General features: G+C 42.3%; 1 protein-coding gene across 1 annotated transcript; it reads left to right on the top strand.

Annotated features, from left to right (window-relative positions):
* Positions 1-1,635: 1,635 nt before the first annotated feature.
* On the top strand, positions 1,636-11,483 carry trmt10a (tRNA methyltransferase 10A). Its single transcript, XM_037682167.1, has 7 exons — positions 1,636-1,931; positions 4,248-4,416; positions 4,520-4,591; positions 6,186-6,260; positions 8,044-8,193; positions 8,603-8,708; positions 11,201-11,483. The coding sequence occupies exons 1-7, from the start codon at positions 1,744-1,746 to the stop codon at positions 11,389-11,391; spliced, it is 951 nt and encodes a 316-aa protein (XP_037538095.1). The 5' UTR covers positions 1,636-1,743; the 3' UTR covers positions 11,392-11,483.
* The last annotated feature ends 781 nt before the right edge of the window (positions 11,484-12,264 follow it).

Genomic DNA, 12,264 nt, shown 5'->3' with positions numbered 1-12,264 from the left:
CTGTAGATTACCGTACGTCTCTTTCTCAGGATTTATGATTTACAGAAAACAGGCCTCTCACCGCTGCTGCTGGAGCTCTCACTAAAATACTGTAAGCATCTGTGGGCCCACACTGTAGCTAGGTTAAACAGGGTGTGTGTGTGGGGGGGGGGGGGGGATGCAGGGTCATTTTTCAGGGCTGTAACTATATCCTCGGAGGCATTTAATCTGAGTGTGTTGATGATACATACCATCACGCCCAGAGCCATACCATGCACACATAACCCTCACTAATATGAAATGCATCCTGCAGTTAACACTCCGACAGGTTGACACTATATTTTAACTAGATATTAGCAGATATTCTGCCTAATACATTTTATTTTATTTTAAAAAACAAACAAACAAATAATGTTATTTCTAATTAACTCTATAGTTCTTATATAAGATTTTTCTTACTTTTCATTACCAGACAGAATCCTGTCTGTGGTCTCAGGTACACAATCACTGTCCAAAATGTTTACAGGTACTCCTTTGTCAATTTTTCTGTTTTCACCAGATGACCCAACAATTATCTGGACATTAGCACGTCTTAAAATGTGTAGATGACCTCAACCCAAGAGCTTCATCTCAGACTCTACAAGCCTCAGTTAGCAGGTCAAAAGGTCATGAAAGGACAAGTAGAAAACACCTGAACAAGTATTTGTTTAGAAAGGTTGCAGGAGAAAACCTCTTCTCTTGCAAAACAACATGGCAGAAAAACTTCTGTTCACAAATTTGTATTTGAATGAACCACAAGACATCTGCAACCAAAGTCAGGATGTTTACCCACAATGCACATCACCATGTTTGAACAAAAAGCAACGTTTCAGCTCGAACATCACAAACAAACTGTGAAGCACGGTGGTGGAGAGCTGATGGTTTGGACTCCTTGCAGTTACTGAGTGGACCGTGAACTTCTCTGTAGACCAAAGGGTTCTGGAGGTAAATATAAAGATATCTGTCTAAATGTGGTCAGGAACAACAGTTCATTGACTCCAAATGCAGCAGATAATCTACAAATAAAATAAAAAAATAAAAATTAAAAACAGGTAAAAATATCCCCAAAAAACAAGAGTCAAGATTCTGCAATGGTCCAGTTAAAGTCCCAAACCTCATGCTGTGGGACCTTCACGGAGCTGAGCACAAACATGAACTTTGTTGTTAGTGAACTGAAGCAACAATAGACAAAGAGAGGGCCAAAAAATTTCCACCATCATGTGAGATGGTTTGATTCATACCAAAACAAACAAAAAAACTGGTGTATCGCTGTCAAAGATCATTTAAAAAAAAATCTCAGTCCAGATGACCTGACAGAATTATTGGATATGGTATTTGACAGAATTATTGGATATGGTATTTGATATCTAGGTGATCGAGTATGAACTTTGACGCATTAAAAAATCTGTTTTCACAAACTTTCTCAAAACTTGGATCACTTTTTGTTAAATAAATAATTAAGAGTAATGCATCATGTGGTGTTCATCTGTTATGGAGGGTCTGACAATTATTTAATTTAAATCTAATAAAAATATAAATTAAAGGTCCACTTCAACCGATTCATTGACGTTCCTGAAAAATCCTATTTCTTTGAAGGCAGCTGGCGCTGTTGAGTGACGTCACGTGTGCGCCACGCTGTAACGTGTAGAGAGCATCATTCCAGCGGAGTATTTTTGTTTTTCTGGTGCGGTGATAAAGGACTCTGCGGTTCGTTTTCACAGCGACATGAGCGAGCAGTCATCGGTCATCTCGGCTGATGACAGCGGGAAAACTGAAGCTCCGGACCGGCAGGAGAAGAACAGCAGCGGCCAGGGGAGCGGGGACTGTAACGGAGAAGACCCAAACTTATCCAAGAGGCAAAAGAAGAAGCTTCTGAAGCAGCAGAAATGGGAGGACGAACGGGATCTGCGAAAGTGAGTCTGTCACAGTCATTTAAAAACAGGTGGGAACAGGTGAGGTGGGAACAATTAAAGACTTTCAAAGTGGGGGGCCGCGGCCCCCTTGGTGGCCGCCAGGGGGCGCTAGGGTCCCACAAAGCGGGAGAAAAGATAAAATAAAAAAATAGTAATAATAATAAGAGAGAGAGAGAGGTTAGATTTCTGTTGTTTTGTTCTTCTGTCAACTGTTGAAAAGTTTTTTTTCAGTGGGAATATAATTCAGTGTTTAAATTAAAAAATGTTGGTTAATAACATTTTTATGCTCAGCAGTTGTGATAATTAATTAAATATAGTGAATAAAAATTAAAACATTCTAAAAGTTGATGTTTCTTTCTTTACCTATTTTGTAGCTTTGTTTGAGGGTTTGCGAGGGGGAGTTTAGTTCAAGCCCCATTTATAACAAATTACATGCAGATCAAAACCGAGCCAAACCCAATTACATTTATTCAGTTTAATTTAATTATAATACAATTATAAGTTGTCTACTTAAAAAATGTTAATCAATAAAAAGTTGTCTAAGCAAACCAGCAGATTTTCTTCATCCTGCGCGGCACAGAGGCAAGGGAGGGTGGTGGTGGTGGTGGGGTGTGTGTGTGTGTGTGTGGGGGGGGTGTTGGTTGAAGGAAAACATAAAGTTAATTGCTGCAATAATGTCAGTTACAAATATAAAGAGTAGAGCGAGTACATTCTGCAGCAGAGTGAGACCCAAACCCTATAGCAGCATAACTAAGGGATAGGTCAGGAAACCCAAGCTGAACCAAACTGGATTTAATGGTTTTAATTGTTTTCTTCACTTTTCTTATTTTCTTGTTGTCTATGTTTTTAATTATTGCTTTCACTTTCTTAACCATTGTGTTTTAGTCACGGCTAAGATCATTAATTGTTGTGATTATTATGACGTGTGCTGCTGACCTCTAGGCCAGGTCGCCCGTGGAAAAGAGATCTTGGTCTCAATGGGGTTTTATCTGGTTAAATAAAGGGATGATGATATAAGGGCCACCCACATCCTTTTTTTTTTTTTTTAACTCTTTACGGTTAAAATTTCTGCCATTAAACAGGCCTGATGGGCAGGGGTTATCCACGTTGTAAGCAGATGTAGTTTCTTTAGGAAAGATTAAAATATATATATATTTTCATCTGAGGTGTGAGTACTGTATTTTTCACCCTATAAGTCGTGTTTATTTTACATAATTTGCATGCCATGCAACTTATACGCCAAAGTGACGTATTAGTTTTTTTCCCCATATTTATAAACCAATTTTTGGCTGAGATATGACCGTTTTCATTTATTCGAACTGAAATACTGAATAATACCATTTTCAGCCACTAGATGGCACTCGAATGGTATGGCATGCCATTGTGTCACTGTTACATTGTGTTACTGTCACATGCCAAGTTACTTCACTAGGTAAAAGTGGCCATTAATGACACAGTCAGCTTGCCATAGCCTGCCACCTTCGTCCAGCTCGCCTGGAGCAAATGTCAAATCAGCTTCATTTCACTGCACCACCCTGGTGAAATGCAGCTAATTTGACCAGTGAAATGCATTTATTAAGTACAAGTTCAACTGAGACACATCTTTACTATAAAGTCGAGCAAACAAACAAATGTTTTTAGGTGTTTATCTTGTTAAATAGCGAAGAAATGCACAGCAAGTCGTCCCTTTACGCGCTCCAGCGGCCACAAATCAGCTTTTGAAATGCAGCTGATTTGACTGTCAAAGTGCATTTATTAAGGAAAAGTTCAACTGAGACACACTTTTACTATAATTTCGAGCAAACAAATAATTGTTTTTAGGTGTTAGTCTTGTTAAATTTTTGTTAAAGTCCTCCCGTGCACGCCCCAGCGGCCGCCATTTGGCAGCCTGTTGATTTTTGGCACAACACCGGCCCACATTTCCAGGTTGTCAGCGGTGCCAGCAATGTATTTATTTTCCACTTTATTAGACTTATATGGACTGATGGGATTTATAGGGCGTGCAACGTGTATGGCGGAAAATACGGTAATATAAAACCATTCAGTGAATTTAGAGAAATTCACTTTAGAAAGGGTGCAAGAATGAACCCAAATTGGAGACTTGTGTTCACCCGTCCTGCAGACGTGACTGCATTAAGAACCGTTGTGCTGTACTCATACAAAGAAACTCATAGAAACCTCCTGTTGTGACCCAACCTGAGAGGACCAGTACTTTCATCTTTACTCTGCTTAGATACAGAATGCTCTTAGAAACCTGTGCCGGGTCGAGCTAACCAGTATGTGGGATCATCAGTGGCTGCCTTGTGTCACCTTCAGGCAGAGAAGAAAGGACAGGAAGCTGCAGCGCCGGCAGCAGAGACAGAGTCAACCGGAGCAGGAGACAGGAGACTGTCAGAGTGCCAGGAAACGTCCACGTCGAGACGTGACGCCCAGCTCTCTGAGGCTCGTGGTGGACTGCGGCTTCGACAGCCTCATGCTCGTCAAGGTACGTGGGTGTTGTCATGGTTTTAGGTAACCAGACTGAGGGACTGGGTGTTAAAATGGGACATGTACCAGACACCTCCTTACTGCTATCTTTGCCTCTTCAGGATGTTCGGAAACTTCACAAACAGATTCAGAGGTGCTACGCCGAGAACAGACGAGCCTCCCATCCTGTGCAGGTTAGTGGTGCCTGACGCATTCACAGCTGACCCCAGATGTTTCCATACACCATACTATATATAAACAAACACATAACGGTTTTATCTCGCTGTCAGAAACTAAATTAGACTGAACCGTCTCGTGTTTAGGTCAGTTAGGATTCACAAAATGATTTCTATTTGCTAAATGTTGGAATAATGAGAGGAAATGTTTTACTCTTTTCAAAGTCTCAAGTTCACACACACCAAGTCTTTAAACGATTACGTAAAGCCCAGGTGATGATGTCATGGTTTTGGAAGCTTTTGATTGGTTAGTTGACGGCATTTGAAGTAAATTGGAGGCCACTTCAAACACACTGCTTCTTTGTGTGGCATCATGGGAAAATCAGAAGAACTCATTCATAAACTCAGGAAGAGAATCATGGACCTTCACAGAGCGGGCTCATCCTTGGCCTGAAGGTTCAAACTGTTGGATGTGAGCGAGATGGCCTACAAACCTGACTCAGCTCCACCACTTCTGTTCTGTCAGGAGGAACCAGACAAAACTGCAGCTTGTTGTTGTGGAAGGAAACCCAAAACATTTGACGAATGTCTGGGAGTTTAAAGACACTGCTGCTAAAAACTAAGAAAGTGTTTGAGCTGCAGGGTCCAGGAGGACAGTTTGTAGCCTCAAGAGATGAGTCCAGTTAAAGATTATCTCCATCCCCTTAACCCTCCTGGATGACCTTCCACACGAGCTGTTGACCTCAACAGTTGACTCGCGGGTCCTGCCGTCCTTCCAGACTCTTCGTCTGCTCAGCATCATTTCCAGGGAGGACTAACCCAGTCCTGTCCAACCACAGTAAGACCTTGTCTTCTTGTCTGGTGATAAAAGTTGGTCCATTCATGCAAGGTGATAAAAATCTTCACTTCCAATCTCACCCTTCATCAAACTAACATTCTCCTGACCTAAATTAGTCGTGAAAATGATCGAACCATGCGTGTATTCTTGCACATGTCAAATCCAAACATGGATCCTAATTTCAAACAGATTTTTTTATACTTTAGATGAACTTCTAATCAAAGTTTTCCTTCAGATCGTAAAGGGTTAATTCCTGCTTTAGAGCATTCTCTTGGTTAAATCATGAAGTGGAGACAACTTTAAGGTTCAGGTAATTCAGAGTTGGATGAACAAGATTCTCCCCAAAGTTTCAGGGTTTTACTTGTTTTTCTGTTGATTTTGTGCTTTGTGATTTTATTTTGATGGTTTTCGAAGTCAACAATAGTGTATTTTATTGGTAACATATTATGATTGAAAATTCCCTGTAAAGAACAGGTTCGGCTCTCAGCTTTCTGATGAGCATTAAGGTTGAATGAATCAATTGATCAAAGTCGATACGTTAGATCTGGTGCCCTGTTAACAGGAGCTTTAATCAGAAGAAAGCATCGCCCTTCGTTCTTTTTGAAACGGGGTTAAATTCTCCCCCGGAGCAGGACAGGTTTAGTCTAATTTGCTGTCTGTGAGAATAAAACCTGGTTACACAGTGCATGTAAATGTGTGGTTTCAAGTGAATCAGCAGGAGTGTGTAAGATTCAGAGCAGCTGTGACTCATTTCCTCTGCTCTCAATTCTTCAGTTTTATCTCACGAGCATGGGCGGACAGCTGAAACAGAGCATGGACGAGAAGGACAAAGGATGGGTAAACTGGAAGGTGCTCACAACCAGTCTGATGCTTGTTTATTTATATATTTATTAAATGCTTGGTGTTGTACATGAAACAAAAACACCAAATGTAGTTATTTTCATGGCAACACCCCCCCCGATCTGCCATCACTTACAGTGGGTAGCAAAGATTTTCACCACATTTGGTATCAATGTTCAATCTGGTTGTAAGTGCTGCTCAAGATTTATGAAGAAAATTATCTTAATCCTTTTTTAAATCATTCTAAACTAAATCGGAGTCAAAAGTTGTGTTCAGATGCATTCACCCATTTAGTTTTGAAGCTCCATCTGTTGCCTTCAAGTCACATAATTGTTTCAGTGGGATCAGTGATCTCTGTACACCTGTTCTGATGGAGCCCACGACCAGCAGCATTTCAACACACGTTCATAGAAACATCTCCCACCAAGCTGAAGACAGCAGGAAGGCTAGGGTGGTCTCTACGCAGGTCATGAAGACCGGACAAACATCCCAGAGGTTAGCTGGATGGAGATCATGGAGACTTGATGTTGGAGCTGCTGCAACAGGTGGTGTTTGGTTGCGTGAGGGATAAATGTATAGGCTCCAGTTTTCTATGCTTTCATAGTTGCTGTAGGTGTATAAATGAATATAAAAACATTTAATTGTAAATGGACTGTACTTCTATAACATCTTTCTATCTAATCAAGATACTCAAAGCTCTTTACAACAATCTGGGCCTCATTTACCTCCACTCACACATCCATACAGCTCTCTACTAGATCTCTACAAAGAATAATCAGAGCTTTATCACATTCATACACTGATGGGACACACATCAGAGACGATTAGAGGGTCATTGTCTTGCCCAGGGACACTTCAAAATGTGACTGCTGGTGGAATTGAACCCCCAACTCCACCACTGGAGGACGACTGCTATAACCACTCAGCCACATCTGCCCAATACACTCCATCAGTCTGTTGGTGCATGTTGTTAGCATAACTTAGAAAAACGTGAAGTACCATCTTCCATTTTGGTGTGTGGCTGCATCTAGCAGTAAGAAAGGTTCATTTCAAAAATTAGGTTGTTACGTCAAAATCCAAAATGGCCACCATCATATATTCATTCAGCTTTTATTAAAACAGGTTAGTCCCACTTTGCCACGAGGACTCATTTACAAGAGAGACCTGGATATATGTAAACTCACCACCCCTATCATGTGAGGAAACTATGCTTCCTAGTTTTTATATTGCTTAAAAGTGAAGTTTCTTCAAATATTTGGGGTGGCCAAAGATTAATCAATAAGGGCTAAGGCCACCATTGGCCACCCCCTGGCTCCTCCATTGCACCTGATGGTGCATAAAGTTGGATCCACTCTCCAGGATCCATCACTCTGCACTGCCTCAGACCTAAAAAAAAAAAAAACCTCCCCCTTCTCCTCCACAGTGTAGTTTGTATCCACTTTAATGTCTTGCACCAAAAACATTTAGGTTTACTCGCATCCTCTGCTCAGTTTCAGTCCTGAAAAACACTCGTCTCCAAAACTACATTCATTATTCAAATCCCTCAGCGATGGGAGACATCAGTGCACCGCTTGTTTTACTTTGAATTTCCAAGTTATAAGCAAACAGAACAGAGAAAATGTCAAAAAGGATGAATATGTTGCAGCTCACTGTGGTGATGCAGATGTTTGTTCTCTCTTTAGGGTTTCTCAAGAAAACAAAAAGTCATCTGGTTCTGTTCAACCCTGTCAGTTCTTCTTGTTAAAGGTTATTTGTCTCTGTGAGTAAGTCTTGTGTGTATATGTGCATGCAGGACATTACCATTAAAACAGAACATTACAGTGAGGTTTTGGCCAAGGATGAGCTGGTCTACCTAACCTCGGACTCTCCCAACGTGCTGGACGAACTGGACCAACAGAAGGCTTATGTGATCGGAGGCCTGGTGGACCACAACCATCACAAGGTGAGCCAGGCAGTGTCCCAGTGTAACTGGCCAAATTAGCCCCTGTCCAGATTAAACCTGGGTATAGTTTGGCCCAGGCCAGAGTACACCCTGGGCTCTTTAGCCAAACTGTTCCCAGGGGTGTAAAATAGCCTAGGCCAGACTCTACTCCCCCAGGCCAGAATGTACCCATCTATATACCCATAATCTGGCCTGAGGGATATGAATCGGCCTAGGCCAAGTTATACCAAGTTATACCCCGGACTATAAATTGGCCTAGGCCAGAGTATACCCAGGGTATAATCTAGTGTAGGCTCCTGTAAACCCAGGTATAATCCAGACGGGGGTTATAGTATGGCCTGTTGGCGCGGATACACACTCTGGTTGCTAGTTTGATTGTTTCTGACCTGCAGGGGGTTCTCTTTTGCAGGGGATTACCTACGAGAGGGCGAAGGAGCTTGGGATTGAACACGCACAGCTTCCTCTCAGCAGTTTTGTTAAAATGAACAGTCGGAAAGTTCTAGCAGTCAACCATGGTAAGGATTTTAAACAATTCCAATCTTGAGGAAATTACCGTAGATTGTCACAGCAGCAACAACAGCACGGGTTAAGACAAGTACTGAAAACACAACCTAAAACGGGTGCAAACATTAAACGCATCATAATGACGTGGTGTGAGGACAGTGCACTGTCAGATGTGCACAAACAAACAGTAACATTGTTGAATAAACCACAGATGATCAACAGAATTAGTTTGAGTCCAACGTTAATCACATCATGAGGCAGATAAATTGGATAATTCAACCGCAGTTAGCAGGAAAGATTTCTTGTACTGCTCTTTTGAACAGTGGGGTTGGTGTAGTCTGTTGCTGAAGCTGCTCTTCAGATTGTCTCCAGTTTGGTGGAAGGGTGGGAGTTGTTGTCCATGATGGCCGCAGGTTGGCTAGCATCCTGTTCTCAGTCACCTCCTCCAGAGGTGCTTGGATCCCGCAGCAGACTCTGCCTTCTTGGTGACGTTTTCAGTCTGTTGGCGTCCTTTGCTTTGATGCCTGCCCCCCAGCACATCGTAGGATAGAAGATGGTGCTCACCACTCCAGACTGACAGAAGATTTGGAGCATCATGTTGCAGACTCCATATGATCTGAACCTCCTCGGGAAGTAGAGTCGGCTCATGTCCTTCCTGTGCACTGCAATGACGTTGGTGGACCAATCCAGTTTGTTATCCAGATAGACACCCAGGTATCTGGAGATGGTGCTGGCTTATCCGTCCTGAAATGATTCATCAGTTCCTTTGTCTTCTCCACATTCAGCTGCAAGTGGTTCTCCACACTCCACCTCACAAAGCGATCCACCAGGTCCCTGTACTCATCCTCTTGTCCTCCCTCCACACGTCCCACAGTGGCTGTGTCATCAGAATATTTATGAGCTGACACGACTGTGCAGAACCTAAAGTCTGTGGTGAAGGAGGTGAAGATGAATGGGGGGCCCTGACATTGCGGATCATACGTTCAAACACAGTTCTGTCATCTCACAAACTGTGGCCTGCCCATCAGATACTGGTCTATCCATCTCACCATGGGAGCATCTACCAGCAAGTCCTCCAGTGTGGCCTTCAGCAGCCTGGGCTGGATGGTGCTGAAGGTCTTGGAGAAGTCGAAGAACACGATGTGTACTGAGGTGTTGGGTCTACTCAGGAAGTTGTATGCCCTCTGCAACACACACATGATTGCATCATCAACTCCAGCCTTTGGCTGGTATGCAAACTGCAGAGGGTCTTGTGACGAGCGTACCAGTAATCTCAGGTGAGCTAGGACCAGTCTTTCCATGACCTTCATGATGAGAGGTCATTGCTATTGGTCTGTGGTCACCCAGTGCTATAGGTCATTCTTTCTTAGGCACTGGGACCAGACAGGATGTTTTTCATAGCACTGGGACTCTCAAGGTGCAGACTTATGTTGAAGCGGTGCTGCAGAACTCCACAGAGCTGGATGGCACATGAGGGCTCATGTCTTCTGGGCCAGCAGCCTTTCTCTGTTTGAGCCTCTTCAGCTCCCTCTTCACCTGGCTCGCTGCCATGTGCAGACCCGTGGAGGGGTTTGGAGGTGATATATATACTGTATGTAAACTAACCACCCCGATCATTTAAGGAAACTGGTTTCTAGTTTTTATATTGCTTGAAAGTATAGTTTCCTCAAATAATTGGGGTGGCCGAAGATTAATTGATGGTGGCCAAGGCCACCATTTATCCACCCCCTGGCTCCTCCCTTGCACCTGGGGGTGGATAAAATGTCCCCCTCCACTAACCAGGCTCCGTCACTCTGTGCTGCCTCAGACAAACGAAACAAAAAAACCTGTGTTCTTCTCCACAGTCTTAAGTCCTACCTTTTGGATATTCAATAACATTAAGGTTTAGTTTCATTCTCTGTTCAATTCCAGTTCAGAAAAACACTCGTCTTCAAAACTACAAACATTCACTGTTCAGATCCCTCTGTACATCGGCTTGTTCTCTCTCCATTGGCTTCCAATCCTTTTTAGAATAGATTTTAAGCTCCTATTTACTTTAACCATCTTACTAGCCCCACCTTCTTTTTTTATTCATTCCTTTTTTTACCATTTTATTTAACCAGGAAAATCGTGTTTCGGTCACAGTTCTCTTTCAAGGGAAGTCTGGGCCTGAAGGCAGCCCATCATTCTGGGTTTTGGACAATGTTGCAATGGTTTAGCTGATCTAGTAGCTTTCTGTGAGTAAGGGAGGACTTTAAGGACAACTAATACATCTTTACTGTTTGTCCCAAAGTCCAAATACAAGCGGTGGGGTGGCGGAGCCTTTTGATCGCCACACTCAGACCGTGGAACCAACTTCTTCATGACCATCACTGACCTGAGCCTTTTTATTCAGGCAGTATTTTAATACTTGGCGTCGTTTTATATTGTCATTGTTCCTTTTAACTTTTGTACCGTGAAGAACTTTGCTGACCTTTGGTTTGTTGTAAAGGGCTTTATAACTAAATGTTCATGTGTCCTGCAGTGTTTGAGATCATCCTGGCATATCTGGAGAAGGGCAGCTGGCAGGAAGCTTTCTTCACCATCCTGCCTCAGAGAAAAGGAGCTGTGGCCGTCAACCAGGATGGAGAAAACACTCCAGAAAAAGACGAGGACCACGATTCCCATTCTGATTCTGACCCAGACACAACGGAGCCAACGGAGACTAGAGATTAATGTATCGGACAAATGGACTTGAATAATGAGAAAACCTAAAAATTATTTTTTTTTAATGAAAATTTATGTTCCAAACTTCTTGTGTTTTACTGCATATTTATTGAAAAGTCAGCTTTTTCAGTTCTTCTCTTGATAAGGGCTATGACGTGCTACAAACTTAATTCAGTTCATTTAATTAATTTATTTTTTTGGACCTGCAAGCTGTAGCTGTGAGACGTGCCAAACGGAACCATTAAGAGGAAAAATGTAAAAATGTCAAGCATCATAAAAACATTTCTTCCTGTGTTTGCAGAACCGTGTCATGTATTGAAAGCACATTTCAACGCTACAACTTTCTCCTGAAACATTATGCACCGAGTTAAGTTTAACATGACAGAGTTAGATTAAGTCATTATGTAAATATGTTTTATTTGTGCAACAATGCAAGCTCTCATGAGATTTATTAATACTCAGAGTATGTAATGAGGATGAATGTCAGCCACTACCACACCAAGATTTAGCTCATCATCTGTAAATGTGGCCGAGATAATAAACTCAAGATCTCCAGGATTTTAAATGATTTGACTCCAAAAGTAGATGATTTGTAGAAGAGTCTTCAGTGGTTCCTTCTGGGAGAATCATTAGCAACTTTCCACTGGTTTATGAGATATTTTGCTAACACAATCATACATTTGGTAATCTGATACCTGATGAGGTCAGCCATCACGCCTGCGGTCTGGGAAAGGGGCCTATCGTTGCCCCAGTAACCAAACCCGGAAGTGGCGGTAACCATGGCGACAGTAAAAGCTGACGGCTAAACAGAACAAGACTACTGTTTGATTCAGGCTCTCAAAGAAGAGTATAAATGACTACAAGAGCGTTTAAAGTGGTGGT

Source organism: Nematolebias whitei, chromosome 1 (genome assembly GCF_014905685.2).
Source record: "Nematolebias whitei isolate Nwh7 chromosome 1, NemWhi1, whole genome shotgun sequence".
Lineage (NCBI taxonomy): Eukaryota > Metazoa > Chordata > Actinopteri > Cyprinodontiformes > Rivulidae > Nematolebias > Nematolebias whitei.
This window is presented reverse-complemented; position numbering and strand designations above follow the sequence as displayed.